Source organism: Manacus vitellinus, unplaced genomic scaffold, assembly GCF_001715985.3.
Source record: "Manacus vitellinus isolate BGI_N305 unplaced genomic scaffold, ASM171598v3 scaffold_69_pilon, whole genome shotgun sequence".
NCBI lineage: Eukaryota > Metazoa > Chordata > Aves > Passeriformes > Pipridae > Manacus > Manacus vitellinus.
The window spans coordinates 1,393,023-1,415,962 of NW_021940749.1; the positions used below are offsets into that span (position 1 = coordinate 1,393,023).

Genomic DNA, 22,940 nt, shown 5'->3' on the forward strand with positions numbered 1-22,940 from the left:
ACAGGGGTTTCTTTTGTTTAACAGCACCAAAAAAAGTAAAGCCCATGGTTAAATCATACCACTAGTTTACATGATACATTCACGTATAGGCATTCAGAATCCTTTCACTGTACTAGTTAATCAAGTCACTGGCAATTTATTTTATGGTATATACAGCTGCTTAATGGAAGGAAAGTACATTTTACAGATAAGTAGGGGGGGAATTTGATCAAGGTCACATAGAAAGTCCATTTCTGTGCTGGAAAGAGAACCAAGATATGAATGTCTGTTCTGCTCTAATGTGAGACACGAAGAAAAGCATGTTTTATCAGAAACCATCTTTTCCTTTTGCATACACAAATATTTAAATATCTGAGCCATATAGGGTGCTCTCTTGCTTTTATGCTGAGCTCAGAAGAACTCTGAAACTCACTGTTTTTTTTCAGGTAAGATCAGATTCAAGTCACTAATCCAGATAATCACAATAATCTCTGGTGGAGTTTGGAGCTATATCATAACCAAGAGCAAAAGTGTACAATAAGCAAAAAAGCTATGTTGAAACGAGCTAAAAGTGCAGTTCAGATTTTGGAGAAACTGAAATGACTGATGCAGACCTCCAGTACTGTACACGTTGTTAGTTCATTGGACTATAACTCACTCCCACCCTTTGATCACATTCCACATTCTGAACAAAAAAGAAACTGGAGAATACAGGAAAAGAGTATTCAGGTATAGATTTCAATACCCTAGATAAGCCTGACACAAAGCCTGGGGGACAACTGGCATATCAGTCTCTATGTGGCAAGTGACAAATGGCACTAATGCTCAGAGATTCATATAACCTTTCCTAGAGAAGCACACTTATTTTTATTGGCCATTGTTCACTGTCACCCTCTTTGCACTGAAACAAGACCAGATTCTACTATTTTAGGCAATCCTAGGATTCATTTTAACAAGCAGTAACGGGATGAAGTAAATACCAGGGTTGTTACTGCTTTAAGAAAATCCTAAATTTTGCTTCTAGATTTTTTTTAACCTGGAGCTTATTAGCTGATGCACTTCAGTTCTCTCAATAAGCAGCTCTCAAAACCATGCAGCCCTTTCATGGATCAGAGCCATTACACAGAAAGGAAGAAGGGGTCCATACAGTCACTTGAGAGTAAGTTTTAAGACTCAGCACTAACTAATCAGACAAATGGATCCGTACTCACTGGAAATTTCTAAGTAATCTTCCAATGTTGAATCCTCGTGCTGAACAGATTGCATGGTAGCAGCATCCATGAGATTCTCCTTGAGCCAAAACAAACCCAGAAATTTAGCAAACAGGCAGCTGGAGCAGGACAATATCTATCCAAACCAATCCAATCCTGCTGCAGTACAAGACTCAACCACAACATGTACTTTGAAATGATGTATCCAAGAGATGGCATTAGTTAGGCTCCACCAAGCTCCCCGTTGCCAGGCCACCCAGAGTTATGCTGAAGTTGCCTTTGCTGGCATGGAATTATCTGTTTACCATATTGATATAAAATGGAGTATTGTGGTTTTTAAAACTCTTAGTAAAACTTCACAATAAGGGAGCCAGGGGTACTTAAATGATTTAAGTGCCCAGCCATCTTTGCAATCCATCCCAAGACATACTGACAGTAGAAAACACACAGAAATACTGCCAAAGCAATCTGCATAGTTTTACCAGGGATTAATCTCTCTTTCATTACATAACACTGTATATACTAATATTTTCAGACGCATATTATGTTTAGGCTGGCATCAAGCCTTAATCACTCCATGGTAAAGCTGAATTCTATTGTCCCAGCTAATTTCAGGCAGGAACAACTCCAGTGCAAACCACTAAACAACAAAGAGGATAGATAAGCACAACCCACTGCAAAAGCCTTTTTGTCACCCTGATCTTTGGAACCTCATTGTTAATTACCATCACAATACAGCTTGCTGTGATAGTCACAGATCGGCATGATGAGATTGGCACGACCATTTAAGTTAATAATTTATTCCCATCCACATCACTTAAAGATCAAACTTCAAAGTTAATGTTTGCCCATTTTCAGTGTTCTGAAGCTGGCACGCTGCAGAAAGCCACAAAGCCAAGAATAGACCCTTAGCTTTCAAGACTTTCCTGGACCCAGTAACACTAAAAAATAAAGATTTCAAGACACCATCTAAGTAAAACTTGTAGTTCTGAAAAATCACACAAGGAAGAGGTAGAGAGAAGAAGGAAAAGGGTTGTGGAATATTCAGATTAAAAAAAAAAATTCATAGAAACACTATAAAGGGAAAACCAGCTATTATAGGAACACAAAAGTAGTCTGAGTGAAGTATATATCATACGATTCCAGTACATGTAAAAAAAAATGAAGTCAGATTTTGCATATTTTAGTGCATTAACAGTCCTAAGTAACTCATGTAAATTGTGAGAGATTAAAGACAGTCCCTTGTTGTAGCAGTGACATTCCACCAGACCTCAGAGAAAAACAGTTCTTTGTGCTGTCAGCACTACACCAACCATCAAGCTCATAAATATTGACCACCTGTGGTTCTTACTTAACTGACAGATCTGTGGGGCTGATCTGAACAGGACCCGAGGGACTCATGCCCAGTGAAAAAAATGTCAAGGAAGGGGAAATTGGGACAGGAATGGAACAACAAGCTTAGATGGGAAATTTAGGACCCAGCTACTTGCTGCTCCCACGGTGAAAAGGTTTGGAGTTGGCCTGACTTCTGAGAGACACTAAAGAATCACAAGGGGGGACACAACAAATTGTCAGATAACGGATTGGAAAAGCACATCTGAGAATCTTCCTGGTAGTTGAAGACTTGCTCCACAGCCAACTCCCTCCTTTTTAAGGTTCAGAAAAGCTGCTGGAGTAAGTTTGGTGTAGAAATTACACTTAACCTGCAGAATGTCACTACTCTGAGTTACCTTTTCAGAGGTTAAGCAGACAGGCTGGAATCAAATGTGGAAATTAATTGGTAGCATTAACCTTGTTTAAATATATAAACACTAACTTCAGATACCTTAGAATTTCTTAAATTAAATGAAAGAGCAGGTTCTCGGGGAGAATGCAGGACACACCTAAAAACAGCTTTCTTGAAATGCTCAAAATAAATACTTGTTAGATTTTACAGATACAGATGCCTCAAATGATGTGAGTAATTCACATTATTTCAGGCCTCAGTTTTCTACTGGATACAGCAGAAGCTGCAGCACATCACCATCAGAGAGAACCTCTGCAAAGACTAAAGAGAGTTACCGATTCTGTTATGTAACAATAAATTGGATGAACTATAACTAGACACCAGGTGTTTTTGTTTATGTATAGATACTCAACAGATAACACAGACTGACAGTGATAACTACAAAGGTCAAGACACGAGCCAATGCAACAAAAAGACAATTTAGCTCTAAGTAGGAACTCAGTCCGCCCATTTCCTGAGCTGGCTGAAGGGTAAGATGGACATCTGTGATTAGCTCAGGTCTGGGCATGGGCTATGACATTTTTTGAGACACAGAGTTATTCAGGTGGTAGAAAACTGCAAGAAATCGTGGAAAGAAAGTAAATGTAAAAACCACATCCTGAGACCTAACTGCTGTTGTTAAATGCACGTTGACCAACTGGGATTTACATTTACATTTTGAAGGTAACACAGAACAAAGCTGATGGCATCCCTGGGAACAGAATAACTATAACCCTTAACTGGGCAAAGGCAAAAGCTGGGGCAATAGTTTTGCTCAGTTTGCAGTAGCACCAATCAGAGGGGAAGGGGAGCGGGCGAAGAAGCAGCTAAGTCAGGAAAGACTCATGTTCTGCATTCTCCTTGAACAGGCAAAATTATGGAATTAGAGAAACCAACCACATCAGGTAAATTCACTCAGCTGCACCTCTAGGAATGTGTCAGATACACACTGATGTGTTGTAGTGAAGAAAATTTGTAGAAGCTGCTCAGAATTTAAACTGCATGTTAAAGAGTGAGCACGTGAATACAGAACATCATCCCAATTTTCATAGCTCAGCATTAGATAGGAAACAAGAGGACTGTTTTTTGAAACAACTGCAGACATTCAGTGAATCATCTGCCCTTTGCTTATGATGTTGAGTAGAACAGACATTTACCAAATTCTAATGGACAAAGTAGACATTTGTGTTTGGTTTGTCGGGTAAATAATATTTTCTCCACTTGCATAAAGGCTCTCACAAAAGCATGAAGATACAATAGAGATAGAAAATATCAAGAAATGCTCTTATTTTAATTACTGCTTTCACTAGATATCTGATTTTTACTATGCATGGTGGATAGAATGAACGGATTAGCAATTTTTTATTAAGATGAGCAATAAAGATACTGTCATGATCTGGGGGCAATAAGGGAGAGATTCAGCAAGCAGTGTTGTCGGGACTGGAAATTTGATTAAACTAAAGTTCTCCTTGCGAAGATCAGTGCATCAGTTGAGCTTTAGTCAGCCACATCATCCTGTAAATTGCTCTCCAGATAAGGCAGCACATAAATTCCCTTGGCAAAGACACATCACCTCAGAGCAGCTGCTACAGACCCGGCCATGGCCTTCAACGGCACTTGGAAAATAGACAGAAGTGAAAACTATGAGAAGTTCATGGAGGCGCTGGGTGAGTCTCACCTTTCCAATGCCTTCTGCAGGAAAAATGCCACTCCAGCTGAATACAAACTCCAGCTGCCCCTGAACTACCTTTGGGACAGCCTGTCCTCTCACTATTTGCTCTGCCCTTGCACAGTGTGCTGCATTGACTTTCAAAATATTTCATGGTGGGGGGAGGATAAAAGGTGCTGAGAAATGTTCTGATTATGTTATATTAATCTTGAGCACTTCAACTAATTCCAGCTTTGTTTCAGCAGAAAAAAAGCATCCCTAAGTCCACATTTGAGGAAAAGGCTCAGAGAATTTGCATTATTAACTATAAGGAGAATTCTATAGCAAGAATATTATTTTGATAACATTAAACTAGTTGAAAAATTACCCAGGGAGGAAATCATCATTCTTCAATTTTATAGAAACACAACTCAAGTAATTCTAACATCCTGATACTCACTTTAAGTTTGCACAGACTGTGCATTATATGGATATAAACATAACCACCCGAGTTAGACAGTGGTTTGTATTATATGTGTACTGGTGAACATGGCCTCAATAAAAAGAGAAAAAGAACAAAAAATTGGGTCAGAATGCTGGAATAAACTCTCTTGGACCACGTGAAAGTCACTAAAAAGAGATAAATATGATCCTCAAGGGGTTTGGGTGTTTCTTTTCCGATGGATGTTAATTGATTTTGCCAGGTGTTAACTTGATGAAGAGAAAGCTGGGGGCTCATGACAATCTGAAGATCACTATCGAGCAAGATGGGAACAAATTTACTGTCAAAGAAGCCAGTAACTTCCGTACCATAGAGCTGGAATTCACCCTGGGAGCCAATTTTGACTACAGCCTGGCTGATGGCACCGAAATGATCGTAAGGGTCTTCTGTACAACTTCGTATTTTTTATATGATACTATCTTCATAAAGTACAGTTTCGAGATAAATTAGTTGTCTTCCTAGTGTTAAATTTAAATTTTGCTTTGCAAGAGTGATTGTTCAGGAATGCTTGCAGCTTATATACAAAAGCACAAGGTAGCCTTAACTTGTAATGGTTCACCTGTGGGACTCAGGGTTCCATAGAGAGCCCAAAAACGTGGAGCAAGTGGCAATTTTCATACGATGAAATCCAGGTGATTGTAATTTCACTTATTCCAATACTCAAGTCCACCACCTAGAGTACAGAGTGGGTATTTATAGGAAACTACCTTTGTTGATACAATTAATTAAAATAAGGTGTACTGGCCACTAAAAAGTATCTAGCTTGACTATTATGCAATTAAATGAACTAATGGTTTTATTAAACTTTCATTTTTACAGCCTTTCTATAAAAGCATTGTTACACTGTTTTAATTTTATCTTTGAAAGCATTCTGCAGCCTTTAAATCAAATCAGTGTCAGAACTGTTGCAAAATATTTGGGGTTTTTTTCCCATTACAGGGAAATTGGAACCTGGAAGGAAATAAACTTGTGGGCACATTTACCAGAAAAGACAATGGAAAAGTACTCAAAGCATACAGAGAAATTGTAGGTGATGAACTTGTTCAGGTGAGTTAAGCAGTTACTTACACAACTTTACAATAGAATGAAGTGAAAAAAATTTAAAAGCTGTTCTGAAAGTAGCAATATTTCATCAAAGCCAAATAACTTCATTTATCTTTAGTTACAATCCTCCAGTCACCTACCAAAATTTAACACTTTTAAATAAAACTCACAACCTGTGATTTTTATGTTTTCCTCCACATGTGAACTGTATCTTACCCATGCATTCTGAAGCCTGTATACAAGTTCTGTACAGGAGACAGACAGATAAGTAAATATACACTGTATAAATGTGTTGTGGCTTTTCCAAGTGTCCTTTGAGTTTTTCCTGAGACCCCAAAAGCTGCCCTGTGGTGGCTCAAACATTTGCACAGAGAATTTATGCCTGTTGACAATAGGCTGCTTTCCTTATGTTCCTCTCCCCAGAGCCTGCACAGCCACCCCTCACAATTCATTCCTTCATTACTGACCCCTTCTCAACAGCATCTGTGAAAGGGAACTTTGCAATACCAGCCACTGATTTTTCTTCTTCATTTCTTAACAGACCTATATATATGAAGGAGTTGAATCCAAGAGAATCTTCAAAAGGGGCTGAGCACTTCACCCAGAACAGCACCAGAATGAAGGAGCAATGAAAGAAGACCATTTTCTACACATCCTCTGCTGGGTTTTTTTCTATTTTATCCCCTCACAGCACCTCCTAAGCTGCAATTACCTAGCCCTGATGAAAATGCAGGCTAGTTCCTTATGTTACTGTTTTGCCTTGAATAAAAAAAAAAATAATCCAATTACCATATGCTAAAATGTCTTTCCCAAGTCCTATCTGAGTGCCATAAGATAAAGGGCTGCAGAAACTATTTTGCATAAGCAAAACTTAAATATCTTTGCACAGGTTATCAAATGGCAAGTTAGTTTCCTTACTAACCTTCCTCAGTATTTATACTGAGAAACGGTTTCTCTGTGTATTGGATGTTGTGTAATAAGGATGGCAAAACCTAAAATAAACCTGACAACACCCAAGGCTCCGAGACTGTTCTATGTAAGTATAAACGTGGAGTAAAATATGATGTCTTCAGCGTCTCACAGCTCCCTCTTCTGCCAAAAAGGCTCTCCTGATACAGGCAGTAAACCCACAAACCACAGCTCCTTTTGCTCTAGCGAGGTAACACAGAGGGGTACAAGGCTGAAAGGGGAAGTATTGTCATTGTTTCGCCCCAAAATCTCTAATATACTTCACCTAACACACACATGCTTAACCAATATTTGCTATATAAAACCACATTAATCCTTATTTCTACTGACAGAACTTATGAAGGAAAATAACTATCCCGAAGGGCATGTTGAGAAGTGAGCTCTGTTCAGATACACCTGCTCTGCATTCTTCAGCAAGCATCGCCTTGTCTCTTAATATGAGGCTAAAAAGGGTTAATAGCTACAAAGAAGAAGTTTTTGTTTAGCATATTCCTAGGTTTCTGGTCACTCTTCTGGACATGATGAAAATAATTGCCCTGCTTTCAATATGAAGGGAACTGGCTGGGACTGAGGGTGGCACATCCTGACAGTGAGTGTGGCATCAGGTTGTGCTGCTCCATTTAATTTCTTCTGTAGCTGTGTATTGCATAAACAAAGGACACAGAATACACCCTCTACATGAACTTTCCCATGTTTGTTTCGTGTACAAACACCAACTAACCTTCAAGGAGAAGAGTGAATCTTAAAACAACTTCAGTTTTCCCAGACTTCTTCACAACAGGATTTCCCACATGATCTCTTGGTTTCTTTCAGGGCATCATCTGCTCACCAATAAACCGTACCGGGATTAACTTGTGGATATTTACTCCCGCACAAGTCCGAGTACATCCGACAGGACAAGACCAACACGGTTTAACAGGACTGGCAACCTGCTCTTCCCCACACCCGCGTCTCACCGGGCGGGCTCCCCTGAGGCGGGAAGGGCGGTGTCTGAGGAGGGAGGGGCGATCCCTGAGGCGGGAAGAGCGGTCCCTGAGGCGGGAAGAGCGGTCCCTGAGGCGTGAGGGGCAGGGCGGTACCTCAGAAGATGAAGGGCGGGATGGTGTGTGGGACGGGAGGGACAGGGCAGTGCCTGAGGCGGGAAGAGCCGTGCCTGAGGCGGGAGAGGCGGGAAGGTCGGTCCCTGAGGCGGGAGAGGTGGAAAGGTGTGTGCCTGAGGGCGGTAAAGAGCCGTGCCTGAGGCGGGAAGAGCCGTGCCTGAGGCGGGAAGTGCGATCTCTGAGGCGGGAGAGGTGAGAAGGGGTATGCCTGAGGCGGGAAGAGCGGGAAGAGGCGGGGCCGTCCCCGAGGCGGAGGTTGTGCCTGAGGCGTGGAGGGGCGGGAGGACCCTGAATGCAGATGAAAGGGCGGGGCGGTACCTGAGGCGGTAACCTGAGGCGGGAGGGGCGGTGCCTTGAGATGGAAGGGCGGGTTGTTGAGGCGGAATGGGCGGGGAACGTGAGGCGGGAAGGGCGGTGTTTGAGCGGGACGGCCGGTACGTGAGCGGGACGGGCGGTGTTGAGGCGGGACGTGGGCGGTACGTGAGGCTGGACGGGCGGTACGTGGAGGCGGGACGGGCGGTGCCGCCCCCTGATGCGGGAAGGTGGCCTGCCACGTGGTAACGCGGAAGGGCTGTGCCGCCGAGCGCTGGGTCCGCGAGGCGTGCCGCGGTACGTCGCTCCGCTCCTCATTGGGCCCGGAACCCGAAAGAGCCGGTGGCCGCCTTGCGCGGCTGGGCCTGCCGGGAGAGCCCTGAGGAGATGGAGGCGGTGGCGCGGCGGCCGCAGGAGCGGCGGCAGGAAGCGGAAGTGGGCGGCTGGAGCAGGGGAAATGGCGGCCAAGCCGCTGGCCGATCGCTGTCATGTCGGGAACAGGTCCCTACTGGCTGGAAACTGTGGCGCCTCTCGTCGTCCTCTTCGACCTGGCGCTCTTCGTCGTCATCTACTTGCTGCCCTGAGGGCGCGGGCCCAGGTGAGGGGGGTCCCCCGGGGGTGGCCGGGGGATAACAGGAGGGAGAGGAGAGCTCTGACGGGCTGTGCCCGCGGAGGGAAGGCCCCTGGGAGCAGCCGCGGCGTTCCTGCCCCGGAAAGTCCCACAGAAGGCCTGGGAAGCACAAACGCTTCTCAGGAACTGGCAAATGAATTCAAACCAAACGCACAAAAGCACTGCAAAAATAACCAGGCCTTTTCTGTTTCCCGCAGAGTCGCTGTGTCGCCGTGGGATGCACCTCGTAAACACGAACAGTGGAGGAGGAGGACCATTTGTGCGGGATAAGCAGCTGGGAACACGGCTCCACTTGCAGCTGGATGCAAGAGGCAGATATTTATAGTAATACCATAATATATCTCTGTCTGTGTCACAATATTACCGCTACAGGTTTTTACCTGTTTCTGTGTCCTGTTTCTGTGCTCTAAACTGTGCCTTAAAGGTTGTGTAAGATGGATGGACTGGGCTTGTGTAATCAGTGCCTGAAGGTTTGTGCAGCAGAAAGGGAAGAAAGCACTGCTTGAATAAAACCCACTGAAAGGACACTCTGCAGAGTGGCCGAGAATAAAACCCTGCTCTTGCCTAGACTCAAATTGTAACTCAGACCTATTCCCACAACAGGTGAAGCTTAACCAGCTGTTTTACTTCCAAAAAGTTAAGTGCGAGGCTTTGGTGCTGTTTGGGTTTCTATTTACACCTTTCTTTCTTCTCTACCTTCAGCAGTTACTGAGCCTCCTCAGGGTCAGTATTTATATATATATATATGTATATTTATAGTAAGCTTTGTATCCAGTCAGGTTTTGGAGAAGACAGTCTACCAACTACGGATGAAGGGGGCTCAGTTTTCTTTAGTATTTTTCCCTTGAGAATGCTAGTTTCTAATTCTGAGAAGCACAGTTCATAGTTGGTTTGGGTTTTTTTTTCATGAATAAATATAATAACTAGATTGCAGAGACTTTGAAGTGTAAAGTGTTTTGATGTTTCCTAACACATTAAATGAAAATGGGCCGCTATACTGGGATCTGAGATGCAAAAAGTGGGCACGTGCTCTTTCCCTTTATTTTTCTTTCATTATTAAAGATAAATCTGCCAGTGAGAGGGGCTTGTTTTATGTGTCAGACCTATGCTGTAAGAATGGAGATGCCCTTCCCTGCTGACACTTATGATTTTGGCTGCTGCTACCTATGAAATCAGTCAGGGCTTTCAGAGATCTTGACTCAGGGTGCAGAAGAGCATTGAAGTGTGATTCCATTCTCACAAGTAAAAAAATTAGTGAAATTCTCTAAAAACTGGAACCCTACTCTTTTTTCATTATTATTATATTTTATTTTTTTCCCCTCTGGCATGATTTCACCAGGGAAATCTCAAGGGAACAACCTATTAAGCACTGCAGTGTTGCTCCATTTCTCTTTTGTTAAGGAAGACAGGTGATATTCAGCTTTATAGCCTTTAGAAAGTGAAATTTCAAGGTATCTTCTAGTGATTTAGTTTTCTCCTTCAGGCAGATCTGGCATCCAAGGTTTTACTTATCTCAGAAAACTTAAGAGCTAACAAAGTGCAGGCTTGTGCTGCACTGGGCTCAAGCTCTTTCACAGCACCTGGAGTTCAGGAATACATATATCCAGGAAAATTTGCTTATCTCTAATAAAGGTGAAAAGAGAGCTTGTGTAACTAAATCAGTCATTTGTCACCAGATAGGAGGGATTATGGTATTGAAATCGCTTTATGCATTTCATGAGTATAAAAAAGTTTAATCTATTGAACAGCTTTATAAACAAATACTTCAAATTTTACTGTTCAGAAAAGGGAACTGAACCACCATCTCTGCAAAAACTTTCAACCATCAATAGCAGCGTTAACTTCAAAAATGCAGTTCTGGAAAGCCAACTTTTTTTTTTTAAATGTGAAGTAAAAAAAGAACAGACACCAGAGATTTTAAATTTTTATCTTGATATTTTGAACGAGCAGAACTTCGCAAGAAAATAACTCTAAAGACTGAAAAATATATATTAATTACAAGACTTGTTAATATCTTTACTGTTACAAAAATTGTCTAGGCTCTTATACAAATCTATAGCCGGGAGGGGACATTTATAAAAAAATAAATAGGCACCCTAGGTAAGTTAAAACGAGTTATCACATATTAGTTAGCAAATATTACATACATACATACAGGGAGTGCAGAGTCAAATATAAAAACAAAGGTGCCTCGATTAGCTGTCTAGGGAGGATAATTAAATACCTGGTAAACATGGGGCACAGAGAGAGTTGTCTGGTGAGATTGTTTCAAGCCAAGCAAGGAGACTGAAGAACATCTAAATCACTGCAGCTACTTCAGAAATGAGTTTACCAGTTGTGCTTCCTGGGAGCCGAGTTCATTGGTATCAGTAAGAGGCATTCATGTTGCTCCTGGGACAGAAGTAGCAATGTTGCTATGCATGTTTAAAAATACATGTGTTCTAACACCATTCACAGTTGTTGCTGTGCTATTCATACATAAAAATACTGTCATTTCAAATACAAGATTATTTTTTTTTTTTTTGCAAAACATTTTACAAATTGTACATTATTTACAAATTCCATAAATCTTGGGGTTTTTTTTTACACAGGTATTAGAAGACAGCTGTACTTAACTGGCTATGTATATTATGTAACATGGCTAGATGAACTAGAAAAGTTTAATTTACAGGTTCTGAAATCTCTCTCAAAAATATTACAATAGGAATCACCCACGTTCTTACATTTTTAGTGTTCTTCTGTATTCAACTGATTTTCTTACAAAAGGATCATTTTTTAAGTTGCTGTTTACCAGCAGCCATACCTAAACATGCATAGTATTTTCACTATAAATCCTTGAATTCATTTTTTTTTTCCAAGTGCTACAACTAACTTTGATCAAGAAGGTAGAAATAAGGTTAATCTGAGATACCTGGTTTGTTGCATATATATAATGTTCCAGTTCTACTGTAAGTTGCATGTAATTTAAAAGAAAAAAACTGACCTTGCCACAGAATAACCAAAAGTAATGTTTAAGTGTTTACCTTGGATAATTGTGCTAAACAATTGCCAATGTTTGGCTGGAGCACTAAAATTCATGTACATAAAGTTATAAACATAAAAAAAAAAAGCCTTTCTGACTAACAGTGCAAGTATAAGCAAGAGTGGTTATTATGCATCTTTAACCTTGTTGCATTATTTTTATAACTAAAAGGCATTGATGATTTAGGTGTAATCAGCAGCACCCCAAGTTAACACTCTAATGTGAGTAATGGAAAGATTTAGCCTTTTTGGATCGTGTCAGGCTTTGCTGCCACTGCCTCAGCACACGCTAGACAGTTCTGTGCACTGATTTAACTAACCAAATAAAAGCCAAATAAATCCTCCTCTTTGCTACTAAGTCAGGTTAACAAAAGACAAGGTAAATGCCAGAGCTGCCAAAACTGTGGGCAGTGACAGAGCAGAGAAGGGGGAACCTCTTCTTTCCCTGCCCCTCAGCCACCAGAGTCTGAACGGCTGCGTGTTCAGCCCGATCTGCTAATGCAGACCATGCCCGTGTGTAGGGCGGTTCCAGAGGGGGAAACACAGCAGTAAAAAAAAAATTAATTAAAAAAAAATCAAATGTGTGATCCCCATGAACCAATGCTCAAAATGTCAAGTTGGAAAAAAAAGGGAAGCTTAATAAATAGCAGCAATAACTTTGCATGCACTTGGAGGATAAATCAGAACTGAACAGAAGCAGTAACTCTATCTAAAACCTTAGAAAACTAATCTTTCATAGTTGCATGATAACTCTGTATTTAAAATTAGCATCCTATTCTCTTATACCAGTTTGTAACTGATGTCATTAAATTTAATAAGTTAAAGTATATAGCTTATAGGGTGAACAAAATTTGATAAATGTGTTTAAAAACATACACTAACATGGAGCAGGTGTATTAATAGGATAGTATTACTGCAGTTTACTTCAATTCCCTTTGAAAGTCTCATTTAGCATTTGCAAACCAGGACGGTTTTTAAAGGATTATTATTATTATTAAGGCTTTTCAAATAAAAAATAAATCCTCTGGGTAAACTTGTATTAAAGACACTTGAAGGTTTGTGAAAGCACAGACTCTCGGAGAAGTCAGTTGAAAAAACCGTGTCATCTCCTGCCACCTCTCAGGACAAATAATGCTCTATTATTACTACATTTACTGCAATTTATGTGGTAGTACATTTATCCCTTTTGTTAGTCTAAGTAGGTAGTGACCACAGTCTGAAGGAGCACTTCTTAAACTGCAACTAATTAAATCTTCTTACAGATTTAGTAACGTCCAGTCGATCCCACTGCTGTAAGATGTGCACAGACCATGTGTAGTACAAACTGTAGAAGACAAGCTGAGTAACAGAGGTAAGCATTAAGGCAACTAGAGTAACAAATCAAAGAACCACAAGTTAGCACCTCTTCTCCTCCGTTGGCCTCCAATTTGCATATTCATTTGAACAGTCGTAACTCCCACGCAAAGTACGGTCAGCTGGGTACCTGGTTGTCACACACACACACACATTCAAGGTTTGTGCCCATTCACAGACTACATGAAATGCAAAAGTCAGAGCCGGGTGTGGGGTTTTTTTATGGATCTATCGGCTGCAGTGGATGCCTTCTGCATTTGCCTTGTACCTCGGCTCGGGCGCGGGATGCCTGGGTTCCAGGGTGGTGTGGTATGTAGCGTTCAGTTCGACCCCAGCTGCTGGAGGATGCTTCTCCTTGGGAAAGCTCCCACTCTCCGTGAAGTACAGCTTGGGCCTCTGGTGGTACTTCATCCTGTAGGTGTCAGTCATGCAGCTGTCGACTGAGAAGTAGGTCGTGAGGGACACGCTGTCGTTCCCGTCCACATAGCCAGGACTCGGCCCCGTGTGACGGGATCCTTTCTTTAACAAGTTCTCAGACACAGTCCAGAAGTCATTGACTGACAAGCGAGGTGGAGAGTCCGGTTTGTGGACAAACAGTTCATTCCCCGGAAAGGGCTCCTTCAGCCTTTGTTCTGGTGGGAGTACACTGGGTTCTGGTGCAGGTTTTGGAGGTGCACCTGCTGGCCTCAGTGGATTACTTTGCAACGCTTCCGTGGGTTTTACCTCCGCTGCCAAGTTACCCTCTGATCCCGGCAAAGTATTCAGAGCGTATTTCTTGGGCGGCAGAGGGGGAGGGACGTTCTGGTACACTGCTTCAGGCACCCAAAGGGCATCCCCCCTCCGCAGCGGGTGCCCGGCGTGCTCAGCGGGAGGGGCGGGAAGCACCACGGCCCTCTCCGGCAGGGACTGTGGCACACAGGGCGCCAAGCCCACCTTGGGACCAAGCGTTCTTGTGTGATGAGACTGCGGCTGGGCGGAGGGCACAAAGTCACTGTGGAGCAGCTTCCTGCCACAGGCATTCTCGGGGAAGGGGTGGGATATGCCATCAGGACAGAACACTGCCACGTTCACCTTCTCAAGCCTGTCCGGGTGAAGCCACTCGGAAGGATTCTGTCCGTTTGCCCTGTTCCTGCTTTCCGACTTCACCACGTCTTTGACAACTGGCTGTAGAGCTGATGAGGGGAAAAATTTCTTGTTGGTCTCAGGCATTTCAGCTCTAAAATACAAAACCACGCAAGATGTAAGTATCCCTAAAAACACAGGAAGGGGTTCAACTAGCCCAAGGATTTTTTCAAAGACAGTCTTGGTAAAACTGCCTAAATATTCAAACTGACGAGAGAACTGGAATCTGTTTAACTTACAGCCATTGATTAAAAGTTGTATTAAATTACTCCAAGGTTTCTTTCATTTGAAATGTAAAGTGCCCCCCAGAAAAATCTCTGCAAGAGATGCAAGGTAAGATAAATTCGTTCAGCATTCAGGACTATGTCAAACATGACCTCTGCTCTCTTTTTAGCATCCTTGTGACTGATACATCCACTTTTCAAATATTGGATGTTACTTTTGCCTGCTAAATTTGTGTTTAGATTCTTGATTGTCAAAACTTTCAATACCTTAGCTTTTCAGTGCTTAATATTGATTATTGTAACATAACAGAGTTCAATATTTCTGAAACGATTATAGAGTAAATGAATGCCAGTATTAATTACCTCTTTACTGGAGGACTGGGCACCTGCAAATGTAATTCTGTTGGGAAACCAACATGAGGTCTGTAGTTAACTTCAGAATTGAACTGGTCTTTCCTCAAATCTGGGGGTAGAAAAAAAAGTATTTTAAAATAAGCATATATACAGTCCAATTCCTTCTTTGTAATTGCTCAGAGGTTACAAAAACAAACAACACACAACACAACAGGACAATTAATGCCTTTCAGGGTTTGAGATTAATCAAAATAGCCATTTTGAAGACAATCTGTGACAGGTGGCCAGATCTCACCTTAATGCTAAATAATCTGGAGGAAATTTTCTGGGTTTTTTGTTACCAGAAAATAGGTAATTATCACAATTTTGAAGTCCTATAGACACACTTTCAGCATCACCCTAATATTTAATCTTACTAAAAGTAGAGTTTCAAAAGCAGCTTTTTATTAAACCATGCTTGCTTATTCCACCATCCTAAATCATTTAAATTACAAAATAAAAACTATTTACGAAATCTTAAATTTCACATCATGTAATAATCATTACATCAAATGAATGTAGGGATTTGGGACATTTTAGGGGTTTTTTTTTGTATGTGGGTTTAAAGAAATACGTTCTTTGAAACGATTAAAACCTTAGAGCAAGACTGTACAGCTCGCAGAGATGCTGAGCAGACCGAGAGCACTGTCACTCACATGCCCCAAACACACACCACTGAGTGCCTGGGCCAGGGTTTTACTGACAGGCAAAAAACCATTCCCCCAAAATACACAATTTCTGAACAAGGCAGCTCCTGATGAACAGTAAATAAAGGAAGCATTGAAGTATTCGTGTCAACACCACATAGAATAAAACACTCTCTTGGCAAGTGACAAGCAACAGTCTGTTTGTTTAGAGATAGATGCTCTTAAGTCTTCCTAATGCAGTGATTAGCCCATTATAATCAGTCACCTGCTCTGAAGCCATTCAAAGGAATGGCATTATTATTATTATTATTATTGTTACAATGGCTTATTTTGTCTATGTATAGACTAGACTCATGACTACGCACCTGTTTCACTTGTTACTTCCCCAAGTTTAAGTATTAGAAGTCACTGAACTTTTGACTCATGAACACACAAGTCAAAGGCCCAACAACAGAACAGAGTTAAACTAAAAAACTTTGGGTGATGCTCATTTTGATGGTCGATATCTGCCCTGTCTTTAAGTGATGAAAGACTAAAGACACCATCTTCGAGCAAGAACACAGGTAGCAGCGGCTAAATCAGCATACAGCACAAGAGACAAAGACCCCTGTGGCTTTCCTTCACGTCCTGACACTGAAAAAAGCAGCAGTTCAAAACCGCTCCACCTCACAGTGAGCTCGGTGACACCGAGAGCAGCGTTTCAAGGGGAGAACGCTTCCCTGCGGTGCCGGGCGGGATGGTTTAGTTTGGGGACGCGGCAGTACCGAGGGCCGGCCCGGGGCGGCAGCACAGCCCAGGCGGCTCCCCCGGCACCCCGTGCCCGCAGAATTCCAGCCGGGCTTAAAAATAGACCTGTTATTTTCCCTTCTGCTGACAGGACAGCCATGCACGGGTAAAACCGGACGCCGGCTCCATCGGGAATTTTGGCTCCGCGTCCTCTGCGAACCTAAATATGGGGAGGCACAAGCGCGGCGCTCAGCCCGAGCCCGGCATCCTTATCAATGGGGCTCGAGGAGCTGAGCAGTAAATGAGAGGAAGCTGTTTTAGGAGGTACAAACTGCCTGCTTTTAAGATTTACGAACACCTATTTGCACGTCTGAGTAGTCCATCGAGATTCCCGCGGTATTAATATCTGTTCTATAGCCCACTGTTAGGACAGAACTTCTCCTCTGGTATCTCCATTTACAAATACAGAACACGTGCAAAAATCTGCTTTCTGTGGGGAAAAAAAAACCCCACATGAGCATAAATACAGAAATCTCCAACAAAAACTCAACTCCACATTAAATTCTATTTCCTTCTAATGTGTTTTAGCTGCACATTTCCTGGAAACTTTTCTACAAAAAAAAAAAAACTACCTTTTTTTAAAATAACTTTATCAATAAAAAACCAAATTGTACTATTTTTCATAACACATATTGTGGCAAATTCCTCTCTCTTAACCCAGACATTTTCTGAATTAAGTGGAAATTATAGGCAAACTTACTGGAAGCTTTGGAAATGTTGAACAAGAACATAATCCAAGTCAAGAAGGTAAACACGTTATAACTTGTCCAAAATAAAATATTATTTTTTTAAAAATGGTGACCAATTTTCAGGGAAAAAAAGAAATCCTTATATTCAAGGAACTGTACCTTTTGGAAGCAAAGGCAATTTGGATTCTTCTTTACACACACTCACCAGAGCTTCAGGATGATTCTAGATTTCAGTTGGAGTTTTCTCATGCTACTGAGCTTACTAATTAACAGGAAAACCATTAAAATTATAGTCATCATTCTTCAATTGGAAGAATGTGAGGCTGGAAGTTTTGCCCTCACACTGCTCATGTCACATGTTCCTCATAACCAAAAAAAAACCTCTCCTCCTCAGTTCATCAAGTTCAAGCTTCATAAACACTAAGTCCTTAATATGAATTATGCTTAATATGAATATCTGCTTACTCAATATTTGTGTTGTCCTGCCAAAATCCGGCCACACAAATTAGGGATTGGCCTTGGGGGACCTTTGCTTCAGCACTAGTTATCAACTGCTCACTGCCAGTGTAAGCAGCAGCCATTTGATCTCCCCACCACTGCGTGATCCAGTGTTTCTATCTTTATAATGCTCTAACAATAAGTTTATTTTTGTAAGTCAGGGACAGAATTCCTCAACTGCTGAACAGTAGCCTTCCTTATTCAGCTCCAGTTAAAAACAAGGAGCTGGAAAAGCACAGTTACACAAACGGCGGGCAGAATTACAAGTCCAACATTATTTCCATAAGAAGTTTTCCACACAGAAAACCCACTCAGACATATTTGTTGCAGTTGCCATGAGAGCCTAACGAAGCTTTCTTACATTCCATTCCTCTCTCAGAAAGGACTGAGCATTTTTTTTTAAAAGTCCTATTTTCTGGGAGCCTCTTTGGTTCTTACCTACCGATCCAAGTCTTGTTCATAAACACCCAGAGATAAAACATAGGTAACACAACTGAAACATGTAAATGACTACTCTTGTCCTTGCTAAAGGTGTCCTGACACACTTTTAAAACTGAGACTAAATAAATCTTGAGCCCAATACACATGTGAAATGATCAAATTCTTCAGATTACCTTTTCTGTCCATTAATCCGTTCCACTAAAAGTATTATTTTCCAAAACTTGCACACATGAGACCTTCACAACTGATTTAAATACATACATTTTTGTTATGAAACTATTCAAAAGTTAGTTACTGAATTAAAATAACTGATTAGATGGGATCCTATCATCAGTTTTTTAATGATAACTCTAAGGATCACCTGAAATCACCACACTTTTTTAAAGAAAATGTACAGTGCTTGTAAAATGTTGAAAGTTTTCAGTATACTTAAGTACTCTCTCCAGAGAACACTCATTGCAAGCTCAACCATTGTTTTAACCCACCTATTTTTCACACCAGAGTCCTTTATGTGTTTTTCACTGGTGTTTTTTTCTTTTTTTTTTTCCTATCCAGGTGTGTTTGATAAGAATGGTGTAGTGCAGAACTAAAGCAGAGTGAATGTCGTGCAAAACCAGATCTTTGCATTCCATGCAACTCAGTTTGGGGTTTGGGGCTTTTTGTAATAAAACACCAAATTAGTTCTCTTCCTACAAGCAAAAAATAGGTTAGAATAAGGATAGAAAAGGTAGAAGTGGTATGGCAGCACCCCCACTCCCTACTTTAAGTCCTAGGAGAAACTATACTATACATTATTTGGAAAGAAGTATGATATCTATAAAAATCAAATGTTTCCTGAGGAAGTGGCCTAATATTTATTGCCCCTCTTTGTACAAGCACCCTTCCATTGTTTCAGCAACAGCAGATAATGATTTTGGCTGGCCTCAAGCTGACCTATAATATTTATATGCCAAGGCATTTATCAACTTTATAAAACCCCAGCAGACATATTAGTATGTAAAAGGAAGTAGACTTCCTTATTACAAGTGTTTCTTCCTGATATTGCTTCATATCTTGAAGGGAAACAAATGGTGCCACAGTCCACCCAGACCTTTAAGGAAAAAAAAAAAAATCTTCCTTAGTATCCACCAAGAAAGTTCATGGAAATGCTTTTTGGGGAAAACACAGGGACTGAAAAAAATTACAATGTTTTTTGTGTTTGGGTTGGGTTTTTTTTTTGCGGGGTGAGGCAAGGGGTAGGGGGAGGAGAAACATGCCCACTTGCCAAAACAAAAAAACCCCAACAAAACAAAACCAACAACAACAGCAAAGAAAGGATATGAACGCTTTTCATCTTCATCCATCAGTATAACTCACTGAAAAGCTTTAAGAAAATTTCTAATTCACTGTGCAGGAAAAACACCCACAAAACATATTTCCTCTGCCATTTTCAAGAAGACAGAGTACACAGGCTATGATGAGTCAGTAAGAGAGATCTCGACTGAAAATAAGTATATAAGAAAACCTCTTCCATCATGGTCAAAACAGCCACAAATTCCATGCCAATTTTCTTCTAATACACTGAAATACAGCCAACTTGATACACAGATTGCCTAACTTTGAAATATTTGGTTATGGCTTGTTAAAAAAAAAAGCAATTTTAAACGGTACGTACATATTTTGATTTTGCGACAGATGAAGACATTAATTTATGCAGCAAAATGATAAGAAATACAAAAGGCTATTCAGAAATCTGCCCATCTCTTGTGTGATATTAATACATTTTCAAATTCTGGTACATCTCAAATACTTTTTGACAGCTTAACCTTTCTAGGAGTTCTTACCATGGAAGTTTCTGTTCTGCTGGGGCACCGGATGTAACGCATGCTCAGCTTTTTTGGTTGACGAGTTCTGTTCGCTGTAAAAGAAGCACATATGTGACCTGAACACTGCTTTTAGCACTGCTCCCACATGTGGCAGCCTGTGCTGATCCACAAAAATTTAGGATGACCTGAATCTTTTAATACGGACAGACAAGAATGACTGATTTTGCTTTCTTGTGGTTTCAAAATAATCAAAGACATTTCACTATGGAAGCTGCATTTTGTATGTTTTTAACTAAAAAGTTTGCTTTGATAACTTCTTACAATACTTTATGAAATAAGTTCTAAACTTTTACATCTCCACTTGGAGAATCACAGAATGGCCTGAGTTGGAAGGGACCTTAAAAATCATCCAGTTCCAACCCCCCTTCCACTAGACCAGGTTGCTCAGAGCCCCATCCAACCTGGCCTTGGACACTTCCAGGGATGGGGGGATCCACAGCTTTTCTGGACAACTTGTTCCAGTGCCTCACCACCCTCACAGTAAACAATTTCTTCCTAATATCTAATCTAAACCTACTCTCTCTCAGTTTGAAGCCATTCCCCTGGTCCTTTCACTCCAGGTTCTTGTAAAAAGTCCCTCTCCATCTTTCTTGTAGGCTCCCTTCAGGTACTGGAAGGAAGTCAAAGCCTTTTCATCTCCTGGTATTTGCTATTGTTTTTTCCCATAAAATAACTTCTCATGAAAATATATGTCCAAACATTTGCAGAGATGTAGCAATCATTTGTGACCAGGCTTGGCCTCTCAACTCTTCAAGAAGCATTTGGACAACAGCCTCGGGCACATGGTGTGATTCCTGGAGTTGTCCTGTTGCACAGCCAGGAGTTGGACTTCAGTGATCCTCCTGGATCCCTTCTGACTCAGGGTATTCTGTGATTCTATCTGTGCTCTTTCATTTTAAGGATATAAGCAAGATTTGAAAGAAGAATAGATGGGTTCTAGTAGGATCCTTCCACTAACAGTTTAAGATAGACAATACAGAAAACTGCATGTGGGAGGATTCTATTTCACAGCACCACATAAACTGAAGCTGGAATCTAGTCCAAACCCCCTTGGTCAAGCAGGATCAACTCCATACCCAGGATCACATCCTGCTGGATTAGGAGTATTTTCACAGACAGAGATTACACAACATCCCTGAACAGGATACTTAATTCCTAACATACATCCCTTCTAAGTAAGTCTAATAAAATATGGCTACTAACCACATTTTTGGCCAGTTTTAGTAATTTCAAACAGGTCTATCAATTACCAGGTGATCAACATATATCTGAGGTGTTCTAGAACACTGAATTTCTGCACAGTGAGTAGTAACAGCACACAAGAGTCACCTACTGCCAATCCCATCTCCTTGTCAGGGCCTGTCTGTACAAATGTTACAGGTACGGTTTATATGGACACTGTGTTCTACTACAGCTGGAAAGTTGCCCACAGTCTAAAAATCTCCTGAGTAAAGAAGTGTAGCAATTACTAGGAATGAACACACCCTGTCCCTCAGCAAGGCTCAGCAGTGTCTGGCTCAGTGCCTTCCACAGGGAACCAGCGCTGCAGCCTCAGTGTGAAGGCAAATGGGACACTTGATTGCCCACACCCTTACTTCTAGACACACTCCAGCCTTCCACATGCCTGACCCCAAGCAAGTTCCAAAGCACGTTTTCCTGGGTTTTTTGTTTTCTGAACAAAATACATAAATATTAGAACAGCTTGGTTTTCTATGAATAGCATCTATGCAAGCACTAAGAGCATGAGCATTACCTGCAGGAAGCACTTTCTTTCACACTCTTGACATCTGCCGGACTGATTCCTTCAATAACAGGTGAGTCCGGATTTGCAGATCCGTTGCTGATATGATCACTGCTTTCATATCCAGATTCTGTCCTCTGAATTTGCCAGTTATCACCATGGACTTTTCTCTCTGTAAATCCTTTGCTTTTTTCAGCGTTCCCTTTTCCCTCCGAATCCAGTGAACTTCGACTTCCCGTATCCTGTTTCGTTTCATCCTCATAAATAGTCATTAAACCCTTCTGCCCTTGGGTCTCTTTTGGCCAGTGGTTAAAGCTGCGCTCCTTTTCGTGCTTAGATTTACTGCTCAGGTTTGCCTTGTGCTTTGGGCTGTGCTGTTTTTTCTCGCTCTCACTGAAAATGCTGTCTACGTTCAGCGTCTCCCGCATCGGTTTCCAACCTTTACTTCTGCTCCTGCTGCTGACGCTTCCTTTGTCCCTGGAGTCCTGACTGGTGTCCGTATCGTAGCCAGTGACGCCGTCAGGCCGTGTCCTTGTCGCTGGTTTCTCCCCAGCAGCAAAAGGTTCTGTTTTATTTGATGCGAGCACGTGTGCAGAAAGCTTTGCTGGGTGAGGTGCGCTGTCGTGCCTGTAGGGGCCTCTTCCCTGGCTGCTGTATATCCGCTGATCCACGCAGTGCCTGAGGCCATTCCCAACGGGGGGAGACCCCGACTTCACGCTGGAACGGTCCTCCCCAATCAAATCTTGTAAGAACAAAAGGAAAAAAAGCTCCATTGCAGTTCTCATTCATGTTTCAGAGAATGGATTGGGTTGGAAGAGACCCTGAAGACCACCTCGTTCCAACCCTCCCTGCCATGGGCAGAGACATCTTCCACTAGACCAGGTTGCTCCAAGCCCCATCCAGCCTGACCTGGAACACCTCCAGGGTGGAAGTGGTCATTTAACTGATATTGTTACTCTACTAATGTTTCTTACAGTATCTCTACAAATCCAGTACATA

The 22,940-nt window shown here is 41.6% G+C and overlaps 3 protein-coding genes and 1 long non-coding RNA gene across 4 annotated transcripts in view; 2 read left to right on the plus strand and 2 right to left on the minus strand.

Annotated features, from left to right (window-relative positions):
* The first annotated feature begins 4,252 nt into the window (after nt 1-4,252).
* On the plus strand, nt 4,253-7,166 carry FABP2 (fatty acid binding protein 2). The gene is made up of 4 exons (XM_008928845.3): nt 4,253-4,622; nt 5,308-5,480; nt 6,045-6,152; nt 6,691-7,166. Exons 1-4 carry the CDS (start codon nt 4,556-4,558, stop codon nt 6,739-6,741), a joined length of 399 nt encoding a protein of 132 aa, XP_008927093.1. The 5' UTR covers nt 4,253-4,555; the 3' UTR covers nt 6,742-7,166.
* Nucleotides 7,167-8,198: 1,032 nt separating this feature from the next.
* Nucleotides 8,199-9,020, minus strand: LOC115307906 (extensin-like). Its single transcript, XM_029964049.1, has one exon. The coding sequence runs from the start codon at nt 9,018-9,020 to the stop codon at nt 8,199-8,201; it is 822 nt and encodes a 273-aa protein (XP_029819909.1).
* A 40-nt stretch (nt 9,021-9,060) lies between these two features.
* On the plus strand, nt 9,061-10,239 carry LOC108641559. The gene is made up of 2 exons (XR_001922088.2): nt 9,061-9,128; nt 9,359-10,239. It is a non-coding gene; the product is annotated as an uncharacterized LOC108641559 (long non-coding RNA).
* An 834-nt stretch (nt 10,240-11,073) lies between these two features.
* The window catches only part of USP53 (ubiquitin specific peptidase 53), a 28,470-nt gene continuing 16,603 nt past the window's right edge, over nt 11,074-22,940 (minus strand). The window contains exons 13-16 of the mRNA XM_018083885.3: nt 21,954-22,683; nt 20,159-20,232; nt 15,245-15,344; nt 11,074-14,751 (exon numbers count right to left, since the gene is read on the minus strand). Of these exons, the coding sequence (XP_017939374.3) occupies nt 13,764-14,751; nt 15,245-15,344; nt 20,159-20,232; nt 21,954-22,683 (1,892 nt within the window). The 3' untranslated portion in view covers nt 11,074-13,763. The remainder of the gene's footprint in view (nt 14,752-15,244; nt 15,345-20,158; nt 20,233-21,953; nt 22,684-22,940) is intronic.